This window comes from Thermomyces dupontii (assembly GCF_041956625.1).
Source record: "Thermomyces dupontii strain NRRL 2155 unplaced genomic scaffold VTN31scaffold_2, whole genome shotgun sequence".
Classification (NCBI taxonomy): Eukaryota; Fungi; Ascomycota; class Eurotiomycetes; order Eurotiales; family Trichocomaceae; genus Thermomyces; species Thermomyces dupontii.
The window spans coordinates 223,579-244,961 of record NW_027192308.1 but is presented as its reverse complement, the minus strand read 5'-3'; the positions used below and the strand labels follow the sequence as shown (position 1 = coordinate 244,961).

Sequence of the window (21,383 nt, the reverse complement as noted above, 5' to 3'; positions counted from 1 at the left end):
GGGCACAGCCTGCACAAAGCTGTGAATCTAACATATCCACGGAACAATCTAGATGAAATGAAAACTTCGTACTCGTTCAGGGATCCTTCGACAAGAGAGAAGCCTCAGTGAGAGATGCACCAAGTAACTTGGCCAGTTGCCATCGCCCGAAATAAATCGGAGATGGTTAACGAGTTCGGAGTTGCCTCAGTCCCTCAGGGCCTCTGCGCTAGATCCCGAGGCTAAGTTCGGAGCGGAAAAACAGCGGGGTTATGTAATCCACATTCCACCGACTGCTGTACCTATCGGCTCGGTATCCGATCTGAACTACAAAATATTCGGGCCTGCCAGTCCAGGATTTGCAACTCCGCCAATTCACACCATTCCTTGCCAGGTCAAGATGGCGGACACCGGCCAGAGCGAGCCCGCGCCAAAAGCCACGCCCGCAGAGCTCATGCTCAAGGTGATCCTCGCGGGGACCTTGAGCCACTTCGAGACTCGGGGCATGATTGACGACAAACGTCTGGAACATTTGCTCTCGGCAGGCAAGCAAATATTGTACAAGACTCACCATGAGAGTGATGTGAGGTTAGTGTATGTTTCATGGTTACGTTGGCACATTTGACTGAGTCCTCTTCACCGCAGACACGCTCTCGGAATGTCGCCGGCAATATGGGAAGGTCTCACCAATGTCCTCGAGAAGGCGATCCCGGTACTAGAATCCCAATCAATCGCCTGGAAGAGTCCGACGCCGACTCCGAATTTCGAGGCATCGTCGTCGAACCTGATTGCATACAACTACTTCTCTCTTGTGAAGGACATCGAGCGAGTAAACGATCTATGTATCATTGGGCGCAATCTGCTCGCGACGACCAGGCGGGCACAGAATCTGGCAGCAGAGAAGGGGTTTGATCAGCGAATATTGGCATTGATTGATACTTGCGTGAGGGTCACTGTTCGGGCTTTCGACGGCGGGGAGGCCAACGCGCGAAACGAGGACCGTTGGCAAAAGGTTGTCAGTCTCTACAAGCGGCTTCTAATTACGTGCCTGCAGTTCTTGCACAACTTTATCATGCACAATGAGCAGCGAAAGCTGGTGCTCTGGCTGGATCTCTTCGGTTACCAGTCGAATGCGGATTCCAAGATCATCACCCAGAAAGATCCGTTGGATCCCGACGCCAAACCCCAGGGGGTTGCGCCGGTGGTGAGAACGGGCGAGCGACTTGTTGATCCCCCCATCCGGGCTCTCTACGATCAGACGGCTGAAGATCTGTTGCTCGAGACGCTCTCCAACTTCCCTCGGGAACCTTCCACAATCAGAGAGGAAGCCGCAATGCTACTATTAGCCAATATCAAAGAGCACATGGAGAAGTTGCTGGGGCGGGATTTGACTGAGATTCAGGAAATGGGGAAGAACCCAGAGCAGGTTAGGGAAATCAAAGCCGCTCTCACTACCATTTTGGGCGCCAAGGTCGACGGTTGGGCGGATCTGAAAGAGCGCGCACAGGACCTGCCGCGTACGCTGCCGTCGAGGGATGAACCGAAGCGACAACCTATCCTGGCGATTGACCGCAGCGCAACTGCAAAATACCCACGAATATGCTGGGCAGATTTCCCAGATCTTGAGAAACACAATTCCTTGGCAGCGGGTGACGCACCTGTGACTGAGGAAGATACGAGCATGCCCCGCTCCGCTCATACAGCAGCCGGGACGTTGCAGGAAGCGAAGGACGAGTTGCTTGCGCGACTGCAGGAGACGTCTCAGATCATTGGAGATGGCGAGCATCACTACGATCCCGACGGCGACACCGCAGGCAGTGACATTCGTAGTATGGATGCAGAGGCGGACGAGAGCATGGAAGAAGACGAAGAGGATGATGACGACGAGGATGAAGATGATGACTACCGGGGTCGACCGGGTAGTCATCAACGGGGACTGCTCACGGATATTCCACTCATTCTAGGACCGACGGAAATCGAAGCGCTGCCCATGATCATTCAGGCAGGGATCGTGGACAGTTTGGGACTGAAAGGAGGAGAGCAGCAAGGATCCACTAACATGCAAGCCGTGCGATGTCACATTCTCCTCACACAGGAGACTGGGCGAAACCTGCTACGGGAGCTGCTGATCTTCATCGCAGCCTGGGATCTCCCCGACGAGGATCTGTACGTAAAGATGATGGTGCAGATCATGGAAGCCATTTTGAAGAATGGGTTGATGTCACATGCGTACTCGGACTTTGGCCTGCCCAAGGACATCATCTCGCCGGCTCAAGCTGTCCTGATGAAAATTTTGACGCTTATCTTCCGAAACAAGTACTCGCCCACGTCTACGTCTAACAACAACGGACAGCAGCAGGCGAATACGAAGCCGCCTGCGCCCTTGACCAAGGTTGATGTGCTGACGGTCCGATACATCTTCACGATCTTCCGCGGAAACATCATTCCCGAGACCTGCGCTCTCATCTATCTCCAGGGCCAGATCCGGGCTGGACGGGCCCTGCCGGATGACTTCCCTCTGAATCTGTGGGATATGGAGCGCGTGTACGAGGGCGTGCATCAATTTTTGGAATTCTTCGCGGTTCTTACGGAGAACAACGATTGGAAGAACCTCCTAGTCAAATGGGAGATTGTCTACGATTTAGTAACTCTGATCAAAGAATTGGACGCCAGCATCCCCAAGGGAGGACTCAGGACAAACCCCAGTCGCTGGGACCGATTGAAGGGAGCTGGGCGGAGCACCAACTCGCCCTCAAAGGAAGAGCGGAGTCCGGAGCAGGAGCAGCAGCAGAAACAGGACGCGCCTCAACAGAACCGGCCGGTCGCGGTGGAACGGCCCTACGACCCCACCGACATGGAGCCCGTGGACCAGGAGCACGGCAACGGCAGATTCCATGCAGACTCGCCGCAGATCACCGAAGATGCGTCCGCGTTCGAGTGGCGCAACCTGAAGAAGCTCGTTGTGCTGGTCCTGTCGTCTCTCGTGTGGAAATGCCCCGAGGTGCAGGACCAGATCCGGAAATACGGCGGCGTGGAGACAATCTTGTCCTGCACGCAGTTCGACTCGTATAACCCGTACATCAAGGAGCATGCCGTGATGTGTTTGAAGTTTCTGCTGGAGGGGAATCCCGAGAATCAGAAGCTAATCGAGGAACTCGAGGCGCGGAAGGTTGTCGAGGACAAGAGCGGTGTGTTGGAGAAGAATGGGCTGGAGGCCGTGATAGACGCGACGGGGAAGCTAAGTATCCAGCAGAAAAAGTCCTAAGCTATGAATCTTTGGTTTGCCATTTTTGATGATTTATGACAGATGTACGATTGCTAGACATGTCAATCAATTCTTCAATGTACAAATCAAACATCATGGCTTCTCTCGTCATTCGGATTTCAGAGCGAACAATGGTCCTGGGGTATCAACGAAACCTCGTAACCGCATATGTGTACATTTCTTGATGATCAAGTCATCATCATCATCAACCGTACATCCCATCCCACTCCTCCTCATCGTCCTTCCCATCTCCATCGTATCTCGCCGCCCTCCTCTTCTCCGCGGCCTTTCTCCTCTCCTCACGCTTCTCCCGCTGAATCTTCCCGAAATCCGTCCGATCCAATGGACACGTACCCCGCAGCCGCAACCAGGGCCTCACACACTCGAGATCAAACAGATGTGTCGAATGGCATGGAAGCCGAACCACCAACGGATAAGGATCATCGAGGAAAGGATTGTTACAGATGGGGCAGGACTGCGACTTTGTCAGGAAAGAACGGGGGACGCGTTCGAGAGCTGTTGCATGATCAGCAGAAAGAAAAAAAAATCAAAGAACCTCCTCGAATCTCCCAACCAAAGCCTAGGAGAGGTAAAAGACGGAAGAAAAAAAAAAAAAAAACTGTTGTGAAACCTACCATCACAAAACTCCTCATCCACCCCCTCAATCTCCCGCGGCGGCGCATCTGCACCCTGCAACAACGCCTCAATCATCCAATCGATCAACGACTGCCCGCCTTCTTCCTCGGAACCCGTAATCTCATTCTCGCGCCTCATGATCTCAAATGCGTCCGCGAGCGTGCGAAACGCTGCGCTGACGTCTCGAGGAATCGGGACCGCATGCTCGCGCGTGCGTGTCTCGGACGTGGTGATCTGGGAGAGTGTTGCGAAGAAGGTGGATAGGTCGGGTCGCCGCCGGCGGGGTTGCTGGGCGGTCGTCTCGGGGTTTTCGGTGTTGTGTTCGACTGTTTGGAGCTTTTGTCAGCGTTTGCAGGGACCCAAGGAGAGAGAGAGGACGAGTACCTTCGTAGGTCGCCATGGTGTAGAACAAGGGTACTCACTGCACAGCGTGTGGACGCCGTACGGTTCTGATGTCTATCTATCTACGCAACTCCGTATCGGACCTGAGGAATTGAACCGCAGCTCGATGACTGTGTGGAAATCCTGTCAACGAGGCATATACATACTACGGCCAATTCTACAATTTTTCACTTTCACTTTTGACAGCAGTCTCCATATAGTTCACTACGGCAATCCAGGCATCACTCTAACATCGCAATCACTAACCAGGCTGCCTACCTAGGTACACTATCTATCGCTGTTGCTCGGCCCCGCTGACGCGTGTCAGTGGAATGCCAAGAGATTATTAAGCAGCAAGTGCGGGGGCGCTAGTTATAAAATAAATGTCCAGCGTCCCAGTCCCCGTCGGAGACTTCTACCTTACGAGTTCGCGAAAGGACCTGAGGTACAATTAAGGGGGTGAGGGCAACGGCAAGCTCAACCGAGTGCTTCACTCGGAGTAAACTCATGCACGTTGACTTGGAATGGGCGCAGACACCCTGGTTGATCAAAGTCAGAGAGAGAGATACCCATCTCACCATGCATATGCGGTGTGATATGCCCCAAAAGGCAGCTGCCTCTCTTACCGATAAGGCAGAGGTGCAGCAAGGCTGTCGGAGAGCTTAAATCATGAGACTTATCCTCTTGCGCAAATTAGTACTGTACCGAGCACTGGCCACAGAGCAACAAGCCTTAAAAAGACTTTGTCCGGGGTTAAGACCAGCTCTCGGTTCCGTTCGAAACGGTCCTCCATGCAAACACAAACTCTGCACTTACCTGTTAAAGGTTCTTAAAGGTGTGATCAGTCAGTCATCAATCTCCCGGAAGCAGTCAACGGAGAACCATTCCACCATGACGGAAACATCCGCTCAGGAAGACAACCACCGTCACCAACAATGCCCCAGCCAACGTTGAAGTGCACACCTCGGTGCGATATCTTTCTATTGCGGTACATCAGAGCGTGTTGATTACTTGAGTCGCATAGTACGAGAATGACTCAACCTATGGCGATAAACAGTACGTGATGTGACGCCTGTGGCGCTCCGGATCCCAACGCATGCTCACGGATGTTGCTGGACATATAGATCGTCGTACAGCGCATCGCTGACCTTTTCGGCGCTCGACTATCTCCCTGAGAACGGCCGTTGCTGCCATAAATTCCGCGACGGGTGTAGAAGCTGATTTTCTTCCTACCTGACCATCCAACATGAGCAGATTGATCGTTATTTTCTAGCGTACCTTCTCCCCGATGATGAAGCAGAGAGCGATCAGTTGGACATGTTGCACGAGATGTGTCTCCTTGCACCGAAAACTCCACCTGGCTCCGATAGAGAATCCGCAGCAGGTGATCGACCTTGCGAGTGGGATAGGTCTCTGGGCCATTGGTTTTGGTAAGTTTGTTAGCTGGTTTGGCCGTAGCAGGATACCGATGCTGACTCAACTGAGCGGACACGCATCCTGAGGCCGAGGTAAAAGAGTACTAGCAAGAGCGATCACAGATAGGATGCTGAGACCGGATCCGCTTGTTCCAAATAATCTGTTGTGACTTGAACCCGATCCAGCTGACTATGTCAATCTGACCAAGGAATTCGTAGTCGCTGTAAGGTTTTTCCGAACGTGAAGTTGTTGGTGGACGACTTTGAGTCGGCATGGGCACATGAAAGCAACCCATTTGAGTTGATATGCGCGATACCTGGCCATCTCAATCAAGGGCTTTGGAACCTAATCAAGCAGCGATATATCGGTTTGCCAGCGTAATCGCCCCTTCTCAGAGACCTTTTCAAACGAAAAACAGATCATCAAACCCGGCGGCAGGGTTGAGTTCGGATATGACGGCTAGCCCCTCTCGGAAGGCGGCGACCTGTATAAAACCCCTGAGAAGGCCAGCTTCGAAGGGGCCAAGCTCAAGCAGTGGCTCAAGGACGCCGGCTTCGTGAACATCCATATGGAAAATTTGTCATTCCCGATGGTGTTTGGCCAAAGGATCCCCATCTTGTCAGTTTTCCCCCTTTTTCTCCAACCGCAATCAAATCATAATCCAGTACTGACCTCCTCGTACAAGGAAAGTCGGCGCCTGAGCCCAGACCCAGGCCGAAGAGAACGGTTTCGAGGGATTCGCCCTGGCCGCTCTAACATGGCACAAGCAATGGACCAAAGAGAAAGTTTTGGTTCTTGCCAGCCAAACCAATGCTGACGGCCGAAAGCGTGGCATTCACATGATGTTCAACTCGTGAATGCCCCCGTAGCTTTCGAGCAACACTGATATAAGACTAACCACGGATGACACTCGCAGCGATGTCGTCCATGGCCAGCCTCCTGGGAATTGACCTCGGTGATATCTGGGATGGACAATGGTAATCGGTTTCTCCTGTAGATTTGGATTAGATTCTGCTCCAGCCCATTGAAAACCAGTGCACTTTACAATTTTCAATGACTGCAACTTCAGCTCGGATCAATTCAAGTCTTTGCTCTTTGCCGGTGTGGTTGGCCAACGAAACAAATGCAGATCCCGAGTCGAAGCCAGGAAGGAGTACGGAGTACTTGATTATTCATTATTTGCACGTGACTACATACTGAATCTGGTTTAGCACCAGACCCTCAAGCCCAAAGAGGCCAAGTTTGGCCGCCAAGGCCAAAGTCTTTGAGGCTAAGCCACAGTTCCGCAAATAGATCTGAGTTACGAGTAGGTTAACCTGATTGGGATATCTGTCATTCTTTTGAAATCCTGATAAACCCATACCTTGACCTGATATTTGTCCAAGATAGAGTTCTGATTTTCAGAGCAACAGAACATTCGCTCTGAAGGTGAAATTACCCTGGGATTGGCCTCGCACCGTTGCTGTCGGGACGCTTGTTTGATGTTGATGGTGCGACACACGCCGCCACAAAAGCTGACGTACGTTTGTTACGGCCAAACTTAGTCGCGCGGATCATACTGCGGTTGCTTGGGCCATTCAGAATAAACAGTGGAAATGCACCGCTTCAGCCTCGAGGACACCGACTGAAGAGGCCGGCTTTTCATCTTTTATGGACTTGTCGTCTTTGAATCTCCATCTTTGTGCGTGTTGGATCGGGAGATGTGAAGAGGATTTCCTTCCCATTGTTCAACATACCAATCTTCGACGAAAATGAGGTCGAGAAATCCGTTACCGTCGCCCTTCTCGCCGAAGATATTTCACTTGGTGAGGACCATCAATTTCATCTCGACACTGATTGTCTCGGTTATTATGATCTATTTCACGATCCATCTTCACCGGGATGGCTTTAGATTACCCTGGGCATTCCTTGTGGTAAGTAGGCACAGATGTCCCAACCGAGAGACATAGGGCTAACCACGATGACCAGCTCATGATTGCATGCGCTCTAACCCTCCTCAATATCACCTTTACAACCTGCCTCTACTTCTGCAGCTCGCTCTCCCCCTTACTCTCGCTCACCTTCGACTTCTGCCTCCTGATCCTCTGGGGCATTGCCTTTGGCATGCTCACCCACGGCATGCGCGACACCTTAACCACAACCTGCGACAGCAACGACTGGGGCACTGCCACGGGGATCATGATCTGCCGCATCTACAAGGTGCTTTTCACGTTTTCCCTGCTGGCCACCCTGTCGCAGTTTCTGCAGGTCGTCGTCGACGTCGCCGCCCGTAGACGCCAGTACCGCGCCGGCGATGTCTACAACGCAATGCCTGGTAATGGCCGTGGCGAGGATATCAAGCTCCATCAGCGAGGGGATAGCACATTCTCAACAACGTCGTCCCATGATCCTTATACGGATGCGTATAACGCGCTGGGTACCGTCCGGCACCCTCAGCATCACCAGCAGCCACCACGGGAACAACAAGGGCCCCTGCACACGCCGTACGATAATGTCGGCACAACCGTATCGCCGTATACTGATGATAACCTTCATCATCGGGGCTATCGGGCCGGTGGCGGTGACGCTTACGAGGATATCCCAGACTTACCGCCCGAGAGTATCACTTATAGCCGTGCGCCCCCGGCATATTCTCCATTGAGATCCAGGACAGACGATCATCCTGCTTACGAACCGTACCGTGGGCAAGTACCCACGCATTATGATCCGGGAATGTATCGTTGATGACTTTCCTTGATGATATGTCTTTTCGTGTTTTGATTTTTCTGTTTTGTCATGTCTATGGTAATTGGCGGGGATTCTATTTTCCCGGCGTTTGGTTGTTGAGGTTTGAGAGTATATGGTAACAATGTTCGTAAACGAAAAGATTATTGTTGATTATTTATCAGTGGTATATCTCAACTAAGCAAATGGTTCAGTCTATTCATGACTAGAATGACGATGGATAGGATATAAGTCATGATCGTCCTCAACGCCTTACATGATGACCTCGTTGCTGACATCCTGCACGCAATTCATTAGCATCCTGGTATTCGCTTCCACTCCAACGGAGGATAACGTACCCGCTTCAATTCCTTGAAAGGCAGACAGACGCAATTCTGCACCCGCACCTCGTCTCCTACCACGCATTCCTTGCCCAGGATGGTGATGGCCTGCACCTTCATGCCGTTCTTTATCACGGTCGTCGAATGGCTACTCACTGGTGTCGGCGTGCCCTCGACGCGGGACCAGGCGCCCAGCTTGCTGCCCCATCCAATGATGGCGTACAGCACGCACGCGTCGTGCTTGATCTCGACGTCCTCGAGGACAATGGCCTCCTTAATCCGCACACCGGCACCGATCACCGCGCGGGGACCAATGGACACATTGGGACCGAGCTTCGCCGTTGGGTCCACATGTGCCGTTGGATGAATGTAGACGGGGGGTACGATCGAGGCGGATGGAGGTGTGAGCTCCTCCGATTGAGCCTGAAAGGCTTGTTGCAAGTACAGCGCGTTGGCGGGCACAGCGGATCCCGCGGTCTTGATCTGCCGCCAAAAGTCTCTCGTCTCATGCACAAAGAACCGGTTGCTGTCGGCCAGGTCGGAGAGGACGTCCTGCTCCAAACGCAAAATCTCCGGCCGCTGGCTGTCCTCATCGTCCTCCGCAATGAAGGACGTCTCGAGGTTCTCGGACGACGGGTACGAAACCAGTCGGGGACGTGTGGTCCGTCGTTTGATCGCAGTCCGAATGGCCGGGAAAATGCACTCTGTGGCGAACAGGTAGACACCGCAATTGATCAGATTCGAGATGTGCGATTCTGGCTTTTCAACGTAGTGAAGTACGCGCTTCGTGTGGGAATCCGAGACGATACAGCCAAAGTTGGGGGCCGCTTCATTGCTGACTCTTGTTCCCAAAATTATGGCTTCCGCATCTTTGTCCTCGAAGAGCTTCAGCATCTCGTTCAGCGGGAATGAGCAGCATACGTCCGAGTTAAGGACAAATATCCGCTCCGGTTTCCCCTTCAAAATGGCATCCCGAAAATGGTAGAGACCGCCGGCGGTGCCCAGCGCCTTGTATTCTCGCAGGTACTGAATGCGCAGGTTTGGGAATTGGAGGCTGGCATCTTTGATAAAGTCTCGGAAAACGCCTTCATCGTAATATCCAACCAAGATTACCTCGCGGAGTCCAGGGACTTTGGCGACCGCTTTGAGGGAATGGTAAATGATCGGGTGGCCGGCGACCTCAAACAGTGGCTAACTCTTGTCTGAGTAAACGAATTCCGATACAAAAAGGGGCTTCGTCAAAGCATACCTTGGGGACGTCCAGCGACAGTGGACGGAACCGAGTTCCCCGCGAAGGGCCGCCAACCTGGGAGCATCACAAAGTGTCAACAACGCCGCATCTGCCGCGGAGCAACAGCACTGCGTACCAAGATGATAGCCTTGGTGGAGGCCAAGGTATTTTGATCCCGATGCGACACCTGGAGCATTCTTGGTCAATGGCAGCGGACAATTCGAGCTCTGGCTATGTCCGGGCAACAACCAACTCGATTCTGAGACGAGAAAGCCTTCCAAGATGCCCCCTCAATTGCCACGAAGCCAGTTGTCCCGGGCGGTGAGTAGGTACCAACTTGCGGTAGCACAACAAGCTTCCGCTTGGAGCTGGAACAAGTCAGATGACCTTTCCGTTTTTGATCGCAGCCACAGCCCCTCGCCCGGTCGCCCCTTAAGCCCCGCTGCGGCTTCGCTCGTGGCTTGGCGCTTGGTCTGGACTCATCGCATGGCCATGAACTGATCAATTCCTAGGGAAATCTCATGCAATGCTCTCGAGCAGGAGTACATGTACGGAGGAGTCGATGCATGAATTTGCTGTAGGAGTGAAATAAATGATGAAAGGAGAGGCATCCGCCGTATTTCTTGTGCATATCCGGAGCGTAAAAGGAAAACGAAGGAAAAAAAAAAGGAATATGCATGCCTCCGACGAGACTCGAACTCGTGGCCTGCGGATCGCAGTCCTCGTCGTCGAGGACCTCATATTGGATATGAGACCGCCGTCATAACCACCTAGACCACAGAGGCTGCTGTACGGTGGACTCGGCTCATTTGCGAACCATCACAGTCCATGCTCGGTTTCTCTGTGTTACCCACGGCCACCAGGGCAACCGCTCGGTTCCTGGTCAAGCATGAGCTGTGAGAACAGTAAACAACCATTCAGCGAATAGTTCATTAGTTATCTTACCTATTGGGTCGCTTACGGTATCTTTGCTCCTTGGGCATACCAACAGAGTGTTGCGCCCAGACGAGAAGGACACTTCATTAAGCCAGTTCCAAGTGGTTGATAATAGTATACAGTTAAACCCCGTTATATTTCTCCTCGCTATCGCGATATATGGCGATACCCCCTGACGGGACGAATTCTCCGCCCATACAAATTTTCAGCTTTCCCGATAACTAGTTAACTAAATATAGCGGGGTTTGACTGTACATCACCTTCTGCAGCATCCACCAAGCGACTTTGCCACCTCAATCTCATGTGAAATCCATTGACCAATACACAGAGAATGGGAGAAAGCATCCGAGGAGGTCTCGAGCTGTCTGAGACGCGAATAGTACGGTACCTATTTGTTGTAGGCTACTCGTACTCTTACGGAGAGGAGTGAATACTGCGTCTACGGTAGGTTCCTGGCTCTCGAAGGCCGTTGCTGCTTAATCAAAACAATCCACCAAAATCGGCACCAAACATCTTCGATGGCAGAATCCAGAATATGTAGGCACTGTGCAAGGACTAATAAAATGAGCTTGCTCGCCTTGAGAAGTTGTCTGTTTGACGAGTTCCACTCAAACGGCCCGCTCCGGTGTACAACCGTGTTTATTACACCATGATTGCCAGAGTGAAAACGTAAGTGCCGTCATGCCTGCATGAGACTCCTACTCTTACAGCAGGCAAGCATCTGCCTCCTGCCTGAATGCACATCATGTATGACTCTTACAACTGCCCTATTACAACAGTTGCCAGAACTGAGTACGCCACAAATCGTTTGCACCATGGTCAATACGTACTACATAGATACTATTAATGCAGAAAGATTGCCAAAGGTCACCAATTTCAAGTGTAGGCCTACACCTCTAACATTGCTGGGTAGACTGGAGTGCAGCAAAATGCAACTGAGGCCGCTGGTGAAGAACACAACTGAGCCTGTTATTATGGCAATTCAGGGACGAGCTCCCGCGCAGACTGTCACAGGCGTTGCATTGTACAAAAAGCCCTAGCCCTAGCCCTAAAACTAAACCTGATTCAGCGAAGAGCATGATGCCAGTTCCTCCTCTACGTTCTGCTTCGTCGCATATGGCCGTCTGAAGGATTCGAAGAATAATAGCAGGCAATTGAACAATTGCCACTACTACCAACTTGCGCAGATAAAGGTCTAGAGGTTCTCGACAGAGCAGCGTTTCTGGCCGCTGACCGGTCCTGGCCTGGGCATGACTCAGCAGAGAGCGGGACACTGGATGTTCCCCGCACATGAACAATTCTTTTCACCCAAACTTCCATCGCAGTAAGGTACTTTGCAATCTGCGACCAAAGAAGGAGGAAGAATTGAATAATCCAGGCTAGACATAACATCCAGGCCGGAGTCACCGACTGAAATCCAATCATGGCGGATTCCGGCGTTAAGGAGGCCGAAGCCTCCATGGCCAATTTGGTCTTGGACGAGCTCACCGGCGAGAGAGTGTCCAAGTCGGAATTCAAGCGACGGCAGAAGAAGCGCGAACAAGAAGCTAAGAAGAAGGAGAAGGAGGCCGCTGCTCCGCCAAAGGCGCCGAAGAAAGTGTCGCCAGAGGAGGAGGAGAATAATTTGTCGCCTCATGTGAGTCCTAATCCAACAGCAAGAGAAAAAAAAAAAAACTCTCACTAACCATGTGAACTACCCACAGCAATACTTCCAACTTCGAAGTGCACGAATCAACAAGTTGCGAGAGACCAAGAACCCCGACCCATACCCGCACAAGTTCCATGTCACGACCGACCTGCGCGAGTTCTTGAAGGAATGGGAGGGATTGGCTAAAGGCGAGCAGCAACCCGACGTGACAGTGCAGATTGCAGGACGCATCTACACCAAGCGATCATCAGGGGCCAAACTGATCTTCTATGACGTTCGGGCAGAGGGCGTCAAGGTCCAGGTGGTCTGCCAGGCTCAAAATGTCAAGAGCGATGTCCCCTTCGAGGCACAGCACGAACACCTCCGAAGAGGCGACATCATCGGTATCGTGGGATTCCCCGGCCGAACTAGCCCGAAGAACCGCCCCGATGGCGAGCTGTCCATCTTTGCGACGGAGATTAGGCTCCTGACGCCGTGCCTGCATGCCATTCCGTCTGAGCACTACGGTCTTCGGGATCAGGAGCAACGGTATCGCCAGCGATATCTTGATCTCATCATGAACGACAAGACCCGCAACGTTTTTGTTACGCGGTCCAAGATCGTCCGCTATATTCGAAACTTCTTCGACTCGCGCGACTTCGTTGAGGTTGAAACCCCGATGATGAACGCGATTCCCGGCGGTGCTACGGCGAGACCGTTCATCACGCACCACAACGAACTGGACATGGATCTGTACATGCGTGTGGCGCCAGAGCTGTATCTGAAGATGCTCATTGTTGGCGGTCTCGAGCGGGTGTACGAACTAGGTCGACAATTCCGCAACGAGGGCATTGATCTCACGCACAACCCCGAGTTCACGACATGCGAATTCTACTGGGCCTACGCAGACATGTATGACCTGATGAACATCACGGAGGAGCTCGTGTCGGGCCTGGTCAAGCACATTACGGGCGGCTATGAGACCACCTTCCACACGCAGACCGGTGAAGTATACAACGTGAACTGGAAGGCACCGTGGCGACGCGTGGAGATGATTCCTGCGCTTGAAGAGGCCACGGGCGTGAAGTTCCCGCCCGGTGACCAACTACATACTGAGGAAACGAACAAGTTCCTGCAGGACCTTCTTAAGAAGGTTAACATCGAGTGCCCACCGCCGCTCACCAACGCGCGCATGCTGGACCGGCTGGTCGGAGAATTCATCGAAGAGACGTGCGTCAACCCGACGTTTATCGTCGGGCACCCGCAGATGATGTCGCCGTTGGCCAAGTACCACCGGTCGAGCCCGGGCCTGTGCGAGCGCTTCGAGGCGTTTGTCTGCAAGAAGGAGATCGTCAACGCGTACACGGAGTTGAACGATCCGTTCGACCAGCGGATGCGGTTCGAGGAGCAGGCGCGGCAAAAGGCCCAGGGTGACGACGAGGCGCAGCTCATCGACGAGAACTTCTGCACGTCGCTCGAATACGGTCTCCCGCCGACGGGCGGCTGGGGCATGGGCATCGACCGGCTGGTCATGTTCCTGACCGACAACTACAGTATCCGGGAGGTTCTTGCCTTCCCGTTCATGAAGGATGATTCACCGCCGGGCGAGAACAGGGCGGAGAAGGGGCAGAAGCTGGCTGCCGAGGTCGTGGGGATCGAGCCACAGCCTGAAGAAGGAATTCGTAAGTGACTGGAACCCCGTACTAACCTGAACCACCTGTCACTGACTTGGACCTTGCTCTAGCGCACAAATAAACTTTTTGCGACACAAACTGACATCTGAAGTTTTGAGGATTAAACAGTGACATGGAAGAGGGTCCGTACGAGTCATAGTTTCAACGAGTTAAAGAAACCATAGAAGACAAAGCCGTAGTTATGTTAGGAATGATGATACCATCCCAATCGAATCATGCCCTATACTCCTAGGCTACAACCTACATGGAGTCTTCTTGTATTAGTCATTCCACCTGCCAGTGACTTTTTTTTTGTGGTAACCCTGGACCGGAAACATCTCGTTCAACATTCAACGTCCTACGCGGCTTTTTTCCTTGCCTAATATCATCAGCATTGGTAACTCTGGGCGATGATCAGAGTTTTCTGCAGAGCGTGAAAGGCCCGACAAAGCATTCACTTTGCTCTCTTTGTACTCCGTACCAAACTAACACAAAGACAGCACACAGTAGCCGCAGAAACCAGATGAGACGGAAAAAACCCTATATAAGCTCCTCCAAGATGCTTCAATCCATACTCTCTGGCTGCTACTCTCCCTAGAATTATATAAACTACTGTAGAGAACTGAACTTTCCGTAGGAAATGCCCGCCCCTACAACACTCATCTCACCAAAGCACTCGGCAAATTCCAGTCAAGCACTGCCCGCTGAATCAGGCTGAGAATGACATATATAGTCCTACCTACCACCGTAGAGCCTACACCTGGCGCGTACCGTAGCATTCACTCAGATCAAAGACAAACTGTCACTTGATCTTCCAGAAGTAGACGTTCGTGTTTTGGTCCTACTCGGAAGGGCGTGATTCCACTCTCGGTTGTCAACAGTTTCTTTTGCTCTCTCAGGGGTTTTCGCTTTTTCTTGCCTTTATACGCATTGCGCACAGAGAGACATTCTGTGTTCAAGGTGGTGGTGAGTGAGGAGATGCCATTGACTGCTTCATGTCATGCGTCTCTTGAACTAACTTGAGGTTCATAGAAGCTGTTGGTTGAGATCGCATGCTGAAAACGATCTGATCTTCCGCACAGTGAGTGATATCATCACAGGTGATGCCGTTGACTAGGCTGATCAATTGATCTTTCTCATCAGCGGCCTTCTTTCTTCGTTGCGTGTCATTGATTGCCACCGTAACAGCAACCAAGGAACACATCGCACGACACAAAACAGCGACAAGAAGAAGCGAGTGGAGCGCTTGCCGCGTCCTCATTACCCTGACAATGGATTCAGATTCAGGATCCGACCGTCAAGATACCCGGCGGGAGAAAGAAAAAACCCGGGACAAGACGACGAAGCATGATGACTCAAGATCAACGGCAGTGCCGGTGTCCCGTCTGCTCCAGGACCCGAGCCCTTCACCTGAACACGCGGATGAACAGGACAACAACGACAACGGAACGCCCACACCGGCCAAGGACAAGGAGAAGGGCAAAGCAGCGCGCACCAGGGAGTATAGGCAGCGAGAGGACATGCCCAAAACGGCACGGCAGTCGGTGTTGGCAGCTCGAGAATCTCGGCCTTTGAAGCCCGCTGCCCGCCGGATTGAGACACGGGAAGCCAGTCCGGCTCGTCCGACGTTGCTGCCCCCTCCTCGCCCTGTGGGCTTGGACAGCGGACACAGACACGACAAGTGGACGACGGTGCCCTCGGGAAACAGTTCGTGCGATGCCCCGGAGCACAGCCGAGATGCCAAGGTCAGCCGCATGCTCCGGTGCGTCGACTGCTCGTATCAAATCTGCGACGTCTGCGAGAGACAGTCAGGCCGCGAGCACAACGTTCCCAGACAGTTCGGAGTGACCGATCCCGGCAGCCAGCCTCTAAGCGATGTTCGGGGGAGTCAGGACCGCCCTTTGGCGGCACAGACGACGGCCTCGAACCAAACCAATGCCGATGCCAATCGCTCTCCGGAAGAGCATGACTCCCGTGCAAGGAGTTTGAAAGAAACCCTGCTCGCGGTGGGCAGAAAACTGGTTTCCCCGGAGCGCGTCAACGACTGGATCAATTTTGTCAACCACCTCAGCGAAGAGGAACGGCGGAGAGTCGTTGACGCATATTATGAGCATCTAGGGCAGGAAGTCGACACGGAAAGTGATAGCTCCGAGGATGAAAGCCAAAATCGGTACGCACTCGCGTACGCGCTGAGGCAGCTCCCGGGAGAGAAGCTGAAACCGCAGCAATTTGCAAGGGGAGCACCGGCGACCTCCAACTCCGAGGCACCCGCCAGGTCTTCTGCAACCGCGACCGCGACCGCGACCGCGTCCACCGCTCCTCCGGGCACGAACCAGCGAGCTTCTAACTCGCTTCGTTCGACGCGAAAGCCTCCTTTCACGGCCGATGGTGCTCCCAATCACCCCTGTGCCCTGTGTCGGGCGGGGACCATCCCAGGTATCGGTCGTCTTGGGCAGTCCACGGCTGCAACCCCTCAAACCGTCCCGGCCCACCACACGCAGGCTGGAGTCGCCGCTGGACAGCGCGCATTCCCGGTGCCTGCAACGCAACCCACGATTCTGCCCGCACCGACCGCAGTTCCACAGAGACAATTTCAGCCTGGCAATCCGCAGCCCCTGCGCCATCAGACGGCGAGGCCTGTTCTGCAGAATCACCTCGCTGGAAGCTCGGCCGATCCGTGGCAATCTCGCATGCAGAGACAAGCGGGTCAAATCGCAGCGGCCGTTGGCCTGGACGGTACCGTCCCTCAGAACCGCAGATGGGCCACGCTAGTTGCCGTCGCGACCGAAGCGCTCAACACCTTGCAGAGAGAGGACGCGCGGCCAGTGAATACCGGTGCCGGAGTTGTGAGTACCACCTTCGATCACTGCACTTCGGAATGACTAACAGGAGAAACAGTATGCACCCAACCAGTTCCAGCAAGGCCACGTGGTTTACGGAAACCCTGCGGCCCGTCCTATGCACAATGGAAGCCCATCCGTGAGGAACCAATTCAGACATCCATCGGAAATCGCACAAACCAGACACTTCGCGGATACCAACGGTGGTTCCCGCGGTCCTACTCCTACCCGCTGGCCGACCCCGAGACCACGGCCCGGGTTCATTGACCTACCCCGCGAATCCACGCCGGGAGGGAACGAAAACCGCTCGGGGGGTCGGTAAGATCGTCTCGCCATCTAACAACGATGCCTCAATCGCGGAGAACTGCACAACTCAGGTCAGTGTTCGATGAGATTGCAACATCGAAACTTTCGAAGAACGGAGAGGGACGGAGAGACAGGGCCAGAACCCGAAACTCATTGCTGATTTTCTTGACTTGTATTAGTTATTGGCATTATATCCTTATTGTGCTTTTTTTTTTTTTTTCTATTTCAACTTCTGCCAGCAGCTTTCCATAGCATCGATACTGTCCAACTATGCATTTCAATAACACACTCGCATGAACGGTATCAATCAGGGGGTTAGTGTACACATTGTAAAGTGGAGAGGTCCGTAAGCTGCGAAACTCATGCTACCCAGGGCTATGACTTGGTCGCAGTACTTGCTGCAAGCCTAGGAGCAGACTGCGGCCTGGCCTTTGCCGCCATCTGCAGGAGTCTGGCCGTCCTAGACGGATGCCAAACCCTGCTGCCGAGGACCAGAACCCATGTCAGAAGGAAAAGACTTCCGGCCTGATGCGCGGAAGCAAGATGTGTGGGCACAAGGAACAGCAGAGTGGAGATTCCGAGCGTCACCTGGACCAAAGTGAAAGCAACGACGCCGTGGACGCCCTTCTTCGCTGCGTGAGGCAGCAGCTGCTTCATCGTTGGAGAGCGGCGCGTGTAGGCCCAAAGGGCCATGACAGCCGTGAATGTAGTCATGGCGAGGATCCGGTGATCCAGCTGGACGAGGGACGGATTCTCCAACATGTTCCGCCACCATAAATCGGATTTGTCCGGCCTGCGGGAATACCGTTCATCGAACAGCTCCGACTTTGGAGGAGCAAGTCCATTGCCCATCATCGGGAATTCGTTATAGATGAGACCAGCATCCAGACCAGCCACGAGACCACCAGACATGGCCGTGATGAACACCAACAACGCCAAACCGGCAACCGAGCGTCGGAAAACCGCCAACTTCGGGTTCTGCAGTGCATTCAGACTGTCGAGCCCTGCCTGTGGATCCGCAAGCAACTTGTGTTGTCTCAGAATTGCCAGACCATTCCAAAGCATTGCCACGTAGCAGGCAAACGCAGCAGCCAGGTGAGTTGTCAGCCGGTACTGGCTGACTCGAGGATGGCTGCCTGGTGCAAAAAGGTCGTCCTTTAGACCAGATTTTACCATCCACCACCCAATGAATCCCTGCAACCCGATCAACCCCGCAATGCCTGCCAAACGCACCGCCATGGGCCTCGAAACCTTTCTTTTTGCCACAAAATACACTGCCGGAATGACGAACGACAGGCCTACGAATCTACCCCACAACCGATGAATCCATTCCATGTAGTAGATGAATTTGAATTCAGAAAGGCTCATGTTGGGATTGAGGATCTTATACTCGGGAGAAGACCGATACTTTGCAAACTCGGACTCCCAGTCTTCATCGTTCATTGGTGGTAATGTTCCGGTAACGGGTCTCCATTCTGTGATGCTGAGCCTGTGGGAGGTTTAGTCATATCGTGCTCTACCCAACGAAGACCAGGCGCTCACATACCCAGACTCTGTCAATCTTGTGAGACCACCAAAAACCACAATACCGAACACGCTCGCGGCGCTTGCAAGCAACCAATATGCGACGCTCTTGCTGCTCACATCAGGGAAGCCGGACTTTGACGTTGCAGCATCCGCTGCCGCAGATGCCGCAGTTGTCGTTGACGCAGCGCGCAACTGAAAGAGGATCCTTGATCTCATTCTCGCGGATGCAAGGTAGGCATTGGGGGCGGTTCGACCAGGGGAAAGTGGGCTAGGTTTCCCGGTGTTGGAGAGTGATCTTGTAATGAATCCTTGCTGGCGTAGGCATTGACGGCAAGTGGCAAGCTGTGGAAGCCTTTGTGCTAAGCCTCTCACAGCGAGGCCTGGTCCTCGAAGAGAGGCCATCTTGGATGCTCAGCGGAGGTTGGAAGATGTGATCAAGATGGTCTGATTGAGAGCCAAAAAGTTGACCCTAATATGAAGTTCCAAGCTTGAAAGCATCAGCCAATCACGTTTGTTTAGATTTCACACGTCCGCGGTTGGTAAGTAAACTCAATCCCGATGCCATGGTGATGCTGACTGCCCTTCGCAGCCTGAATTGGAGGATGGAACAAGCACACTCTAGGTGCCTGCAAAGATCTCTTATAGAGCCTTTTTGCTTCTCCCAAATTTCCATCCGTCGTGCACCCTTGCCTTGAGAACAACAGAAATTTACTTGGTTCATCCTGAACTGAATCACGTGACCCTCAACCCTGGATCTGGAATCTTTGATGGCTCTCATCGGCGCCTAATTATTGAGATTTGAGAATACCCCTGGCGGTAAAGATGTCGTATTCTCTGGAGTCCAAGAAGCGTAAATTCCACCGTGTGCTGGATTCACTCTCGAAGCCTCCAGCACCGAGTCATGCAACTACCAAGAAAACGCAAGATCCCATCATGGCCGCCCGCGAGCGTTTAATCCCAGCAACAGAAACGATCAAGCGAGTTCGCGGCGGCGATGACCCTCTGGACAAGGTAACTACGCGAACGACCGTGTCCCGCATCATCCGGTCGACTACTGGCGGTTCTGTTCGTCCGAATTTCGTGCCATGGGATCGGGACCGCTTCCTCGAACGGTTAGAAAGCTTCCGACCAGTCACTCGATGGTCTCCAAAGCCAGCGCCGATAAACGAAGTCGAGTGGGCGAAACGAGGATGGTCTTGCACAGACTACATGAGGATCACATGTGTTGGAGGATGTGGGAGCTCTGTGGTCGTCAAGCTGCCGGATGAAGTGGAGGACTTTGAGGAATTGGATGAGGAGAAGCTGCGTGAACGACAGGAAGTTCGTACGTTGGGTCCTCTATCCGGAACACTGTTGGTCGGAATGCTGATATGTGGCTCAGGGGCAAAGGTTGTTGACGAGTATAGAAAGATGATCTCGCAGGGCCACAGTGATACTTGTCCATGGCGAACTACAGGCTGTGATGGTCCGTCTCCATGACCCCTATGCGCATGTCGATACTGATATTGGTCAGCTACGATCCATCGGCTCCCGGTTACAAATCCCGACGCTGCTATCAACGCCCTGCAACAAAGATACATTAAGCTCGTCACTATAAAACCTCAGCTGCCTTCACGCGAGACCATTCAGACGCCGGAGGCTCTGGACCTTTCCGAAATCATCAAAATTCTGCCCCCTGATTTTGTCAAGCATGAGATGTTTCAGGAAGGTCAAGACTTGAGTCCAAAGGATGCTGGTACGAACAATCCGGCCATCGACGAAACATCGTTTGCGTTTGCGTTCTTTGGTTGGGACGTAGTCAAAGACGGCTCTAGTGGGCTACTTGAATGTCGAGCCTGTTTCAGGCGACTAGGCTTGTGGCTCTACAGGCCAAAGGAAGATGGGAAGGAAGCTATTTACCAAAAGCTCTCCGTTGCAGACGAGCACATGGACTACTGCCCCTGGATCAACGGTGTCGCCCAGAGCGGAACGGGAAAACCTGGCGAAACAGCCGAGAATCTTGCCAGTGCCTGGGAGATTCTGGCCCAAAATATCAGAGTCAAACACCGACGGCTGATAACATCCACTGCAGGTTCATCCGAGAGCTTTCCCAGCGTGTCGACAACCCCACGTGGCTCAGAAACGGGCTCCGTTGATTTTGGCACTCCCGATGATCCTGCCCTGAAGGCCAAGGATAGGGAGTGGTGGGCAAAGATCCGACGAGTTCGAGAAGCATTTCATGTCAAGACACCGAGAAAGACTCATCCGGAGAGCAAGTCATGATATCACGACTTGGATTCATCGTTGTATTGGGTCATGAGCGTGGCGTTTCTGGGTTGAATGCTGGGATTCATGGTGCATACTACAGTTTGCTGTGACCGCCTGTCGACAGGCTATGATTTAGCACATATCGCTACATAGATTCGGGTACATGTAATTTTAATCGAGGATTGAGTTGTTGAAACCTTGAATGCATCGTCCTGGGCGAACAACATTGATCACAAGAGTCAACAAGTTGAACTAATGCCTGAGGCTGCGATTTT

General features: G+C 52.9%; 9 protein-coding genes and 1 non-coding gene across 10 annotated transcripts; 6 read left to right on the top strand and 4 right to left on the bottom strand.

The window, feature by feature from the left end:
- Positions 1-379: 379 nt before the first annotated feature.
- VTN31DRAFT_2469 (uncharacterized protein) lies at positions 380-3,244 on the top strand (the record flags this gene model as incomplete). Its single annotated transcript, XM_069402640.1, has 2 exons — positions 380-567; positions 625-3,244. 2 exons carry the CDS (start codon positions 380-382, stop codon positions 3,242-3,244), a joined length of 2,808 nt encoding a protein of 935 aa, XP_069261902.1.
- Positions 3,245-3,449: 205 nt separating this feature from the next.
- Positions 3,450-4,280, bottom strand: VTN31DRAFT_2468 (uncharacterized protein; the record flags this gene model as incomplete). The annotated part of the gene is made up of 3 exons (XM_069402639.1): positions 3,450-3,760; positions 3,880-4,206; positions 4,265-4,280. 3 exons carry the CDS (start codon positions 4,278-4,280, stop codon positions 3,450-3,452), a joined length of 654 nt encoding a protein of 217 aa, XP_069261901.1.
- Positions 4,281-6,730: 2,450 nt separating this feature from the next.
- VTN31DRAFT_2467 (uncharacterized protein) lies at positions 6,731-6,992 on the top strand (the record flags this gene model as incomplete). The annotated part of the gene is made up of 2 exons (XM_069402638.1): positions 6,731-6,830; positions 6,889-6,992. 2 exons carry the CDS (start codon positions 6,731-6,733, stop codon positions 6,990-6,992), a joined length of 204 nt encoding a protein of 67 aa, XP_069261900.1.
- Positions 6,993-7,428: 436 nt separating this feature from the next.
- Positions 7,429-8,401, top strand: VTN31DRAFT_2466 (uncharacterized protein; the record flags this gene model as incomplete). Its single annotated transcript, XM_069402637.1, has 2 exons — positions 7,429-7,590; positions 7,646-8,401. The coding sequence occupies 2 exons, from the start codon at positions 7,429-7,431 to the stop codon at positions 8,399-8,401; spliced, it is 918 nt and encodes a 305-aa protein (XP_069261899.1).
- Positions 8,402-8,653: 252 nt separating this feature from the next.
- Positions 8,654-10,148, bottom strand: VTN31DRAFT_2465 (uncharacterized protein; the record flags this gene model as incomplete). The annotated part of the gene is made up of 4 exons (XM_069402636.1): positions 8,654-8,680; positions 8,740-9,912; positions 9,971-10,027; positions 10,089-10,148. 4 exons carry the CDS (start codon positions 10,146-10,148, stop codon positions 8,654-8,656), a joined length of 1,317 nt encoding a protein of 438 aa, XP_069261898.1.
- A 482-nt stretch (positions 10,149-10,630) lies between these two features.
- Positions 10,631-10,737, bottom strand: VTN31DRAFT_t27. Its single transcript has one exon. It is a non-coding gene; the product is annotated as a tRNA-Met (tRNA).
- A 1,574-nt stretch (positions 10,738-12,311) lies between these two features.
- VTN31DRAFT_2464 (uncharacterized protein) lies at positions 12,312-14,270 on the top strand (the record flags this gene model as incomplete). Its single annotated transcript, XM_069402635.1, has 3 exons — positions 12,312-12,524; positions 12,592-14,197; positions 14,260-14,270. The coding sequence occupies 3 exons, from the start codon at positions 12,312-12,314 to the stop codon at positions 14,268-14,270; spliced, it is 1,830 nt and encodes a 609-aa protein (XP_069261897.1).
- A 1,189-nt stretch (positions 14,271-15,459) lies between these two features.
- VTN31DRAFT_2463 (uncharacterized protein) lies at positions 15,460-17,070 on the top strand (the record flags this gene model as incomplete). Its single annotated transcript, XM_069402634.1, has 1 exon — positions 15,460-17,070. The coding sequence occupies one exon, from the start codon at positions 15,460-15,462 to the stop codon at positions 17,068-17,070; it is 1,611 nt and encodes a 536-aa protein (XP_069261896.1).
- Positions 17,071-17,709: 639 nt separating this feature from the next.
- VTN31DRAFT_2462 (uncharacterized protein) lies at positions 17,710-19,077 on the bottom strand (the record flags this gene model as incomplete). The annotated part of the gene is made up of 2 exons (XM_069402633.1): positions 17,710-18,823; positions 18,881-19,077. 2 exons carry the CDS (start codon positions 19,075-19,077, stop codon positions 17,710-17,712), a joined length of 1,311 nt encoding a protein of 436 aa, XP_069261895.1.
- Positions 19,078-19,683: 606 nt separating this feature from the next.
- On the top strand, positions 19,684-21,123 carry VTN31DRAFT_2461 (uncharacterized protein; the record flags this gene model as incomplete). The annotated part of the gene is made up of 3 exons (XM_069402632.1): positions 19,684-20,185; positions 20,243-20,326; positions 20,375-21,123. The coding sequence occupies 3 exons, from the start codon at positions 19,684-19,686 to the stop codon at positions 21,121-21,123; spliced, it is 1,335 nt and encodes a 444-aa protein (XP_069261894.1).
- Between the last annotated feature and the right edge of the window lie 260 nt (positions 21,124-21,383).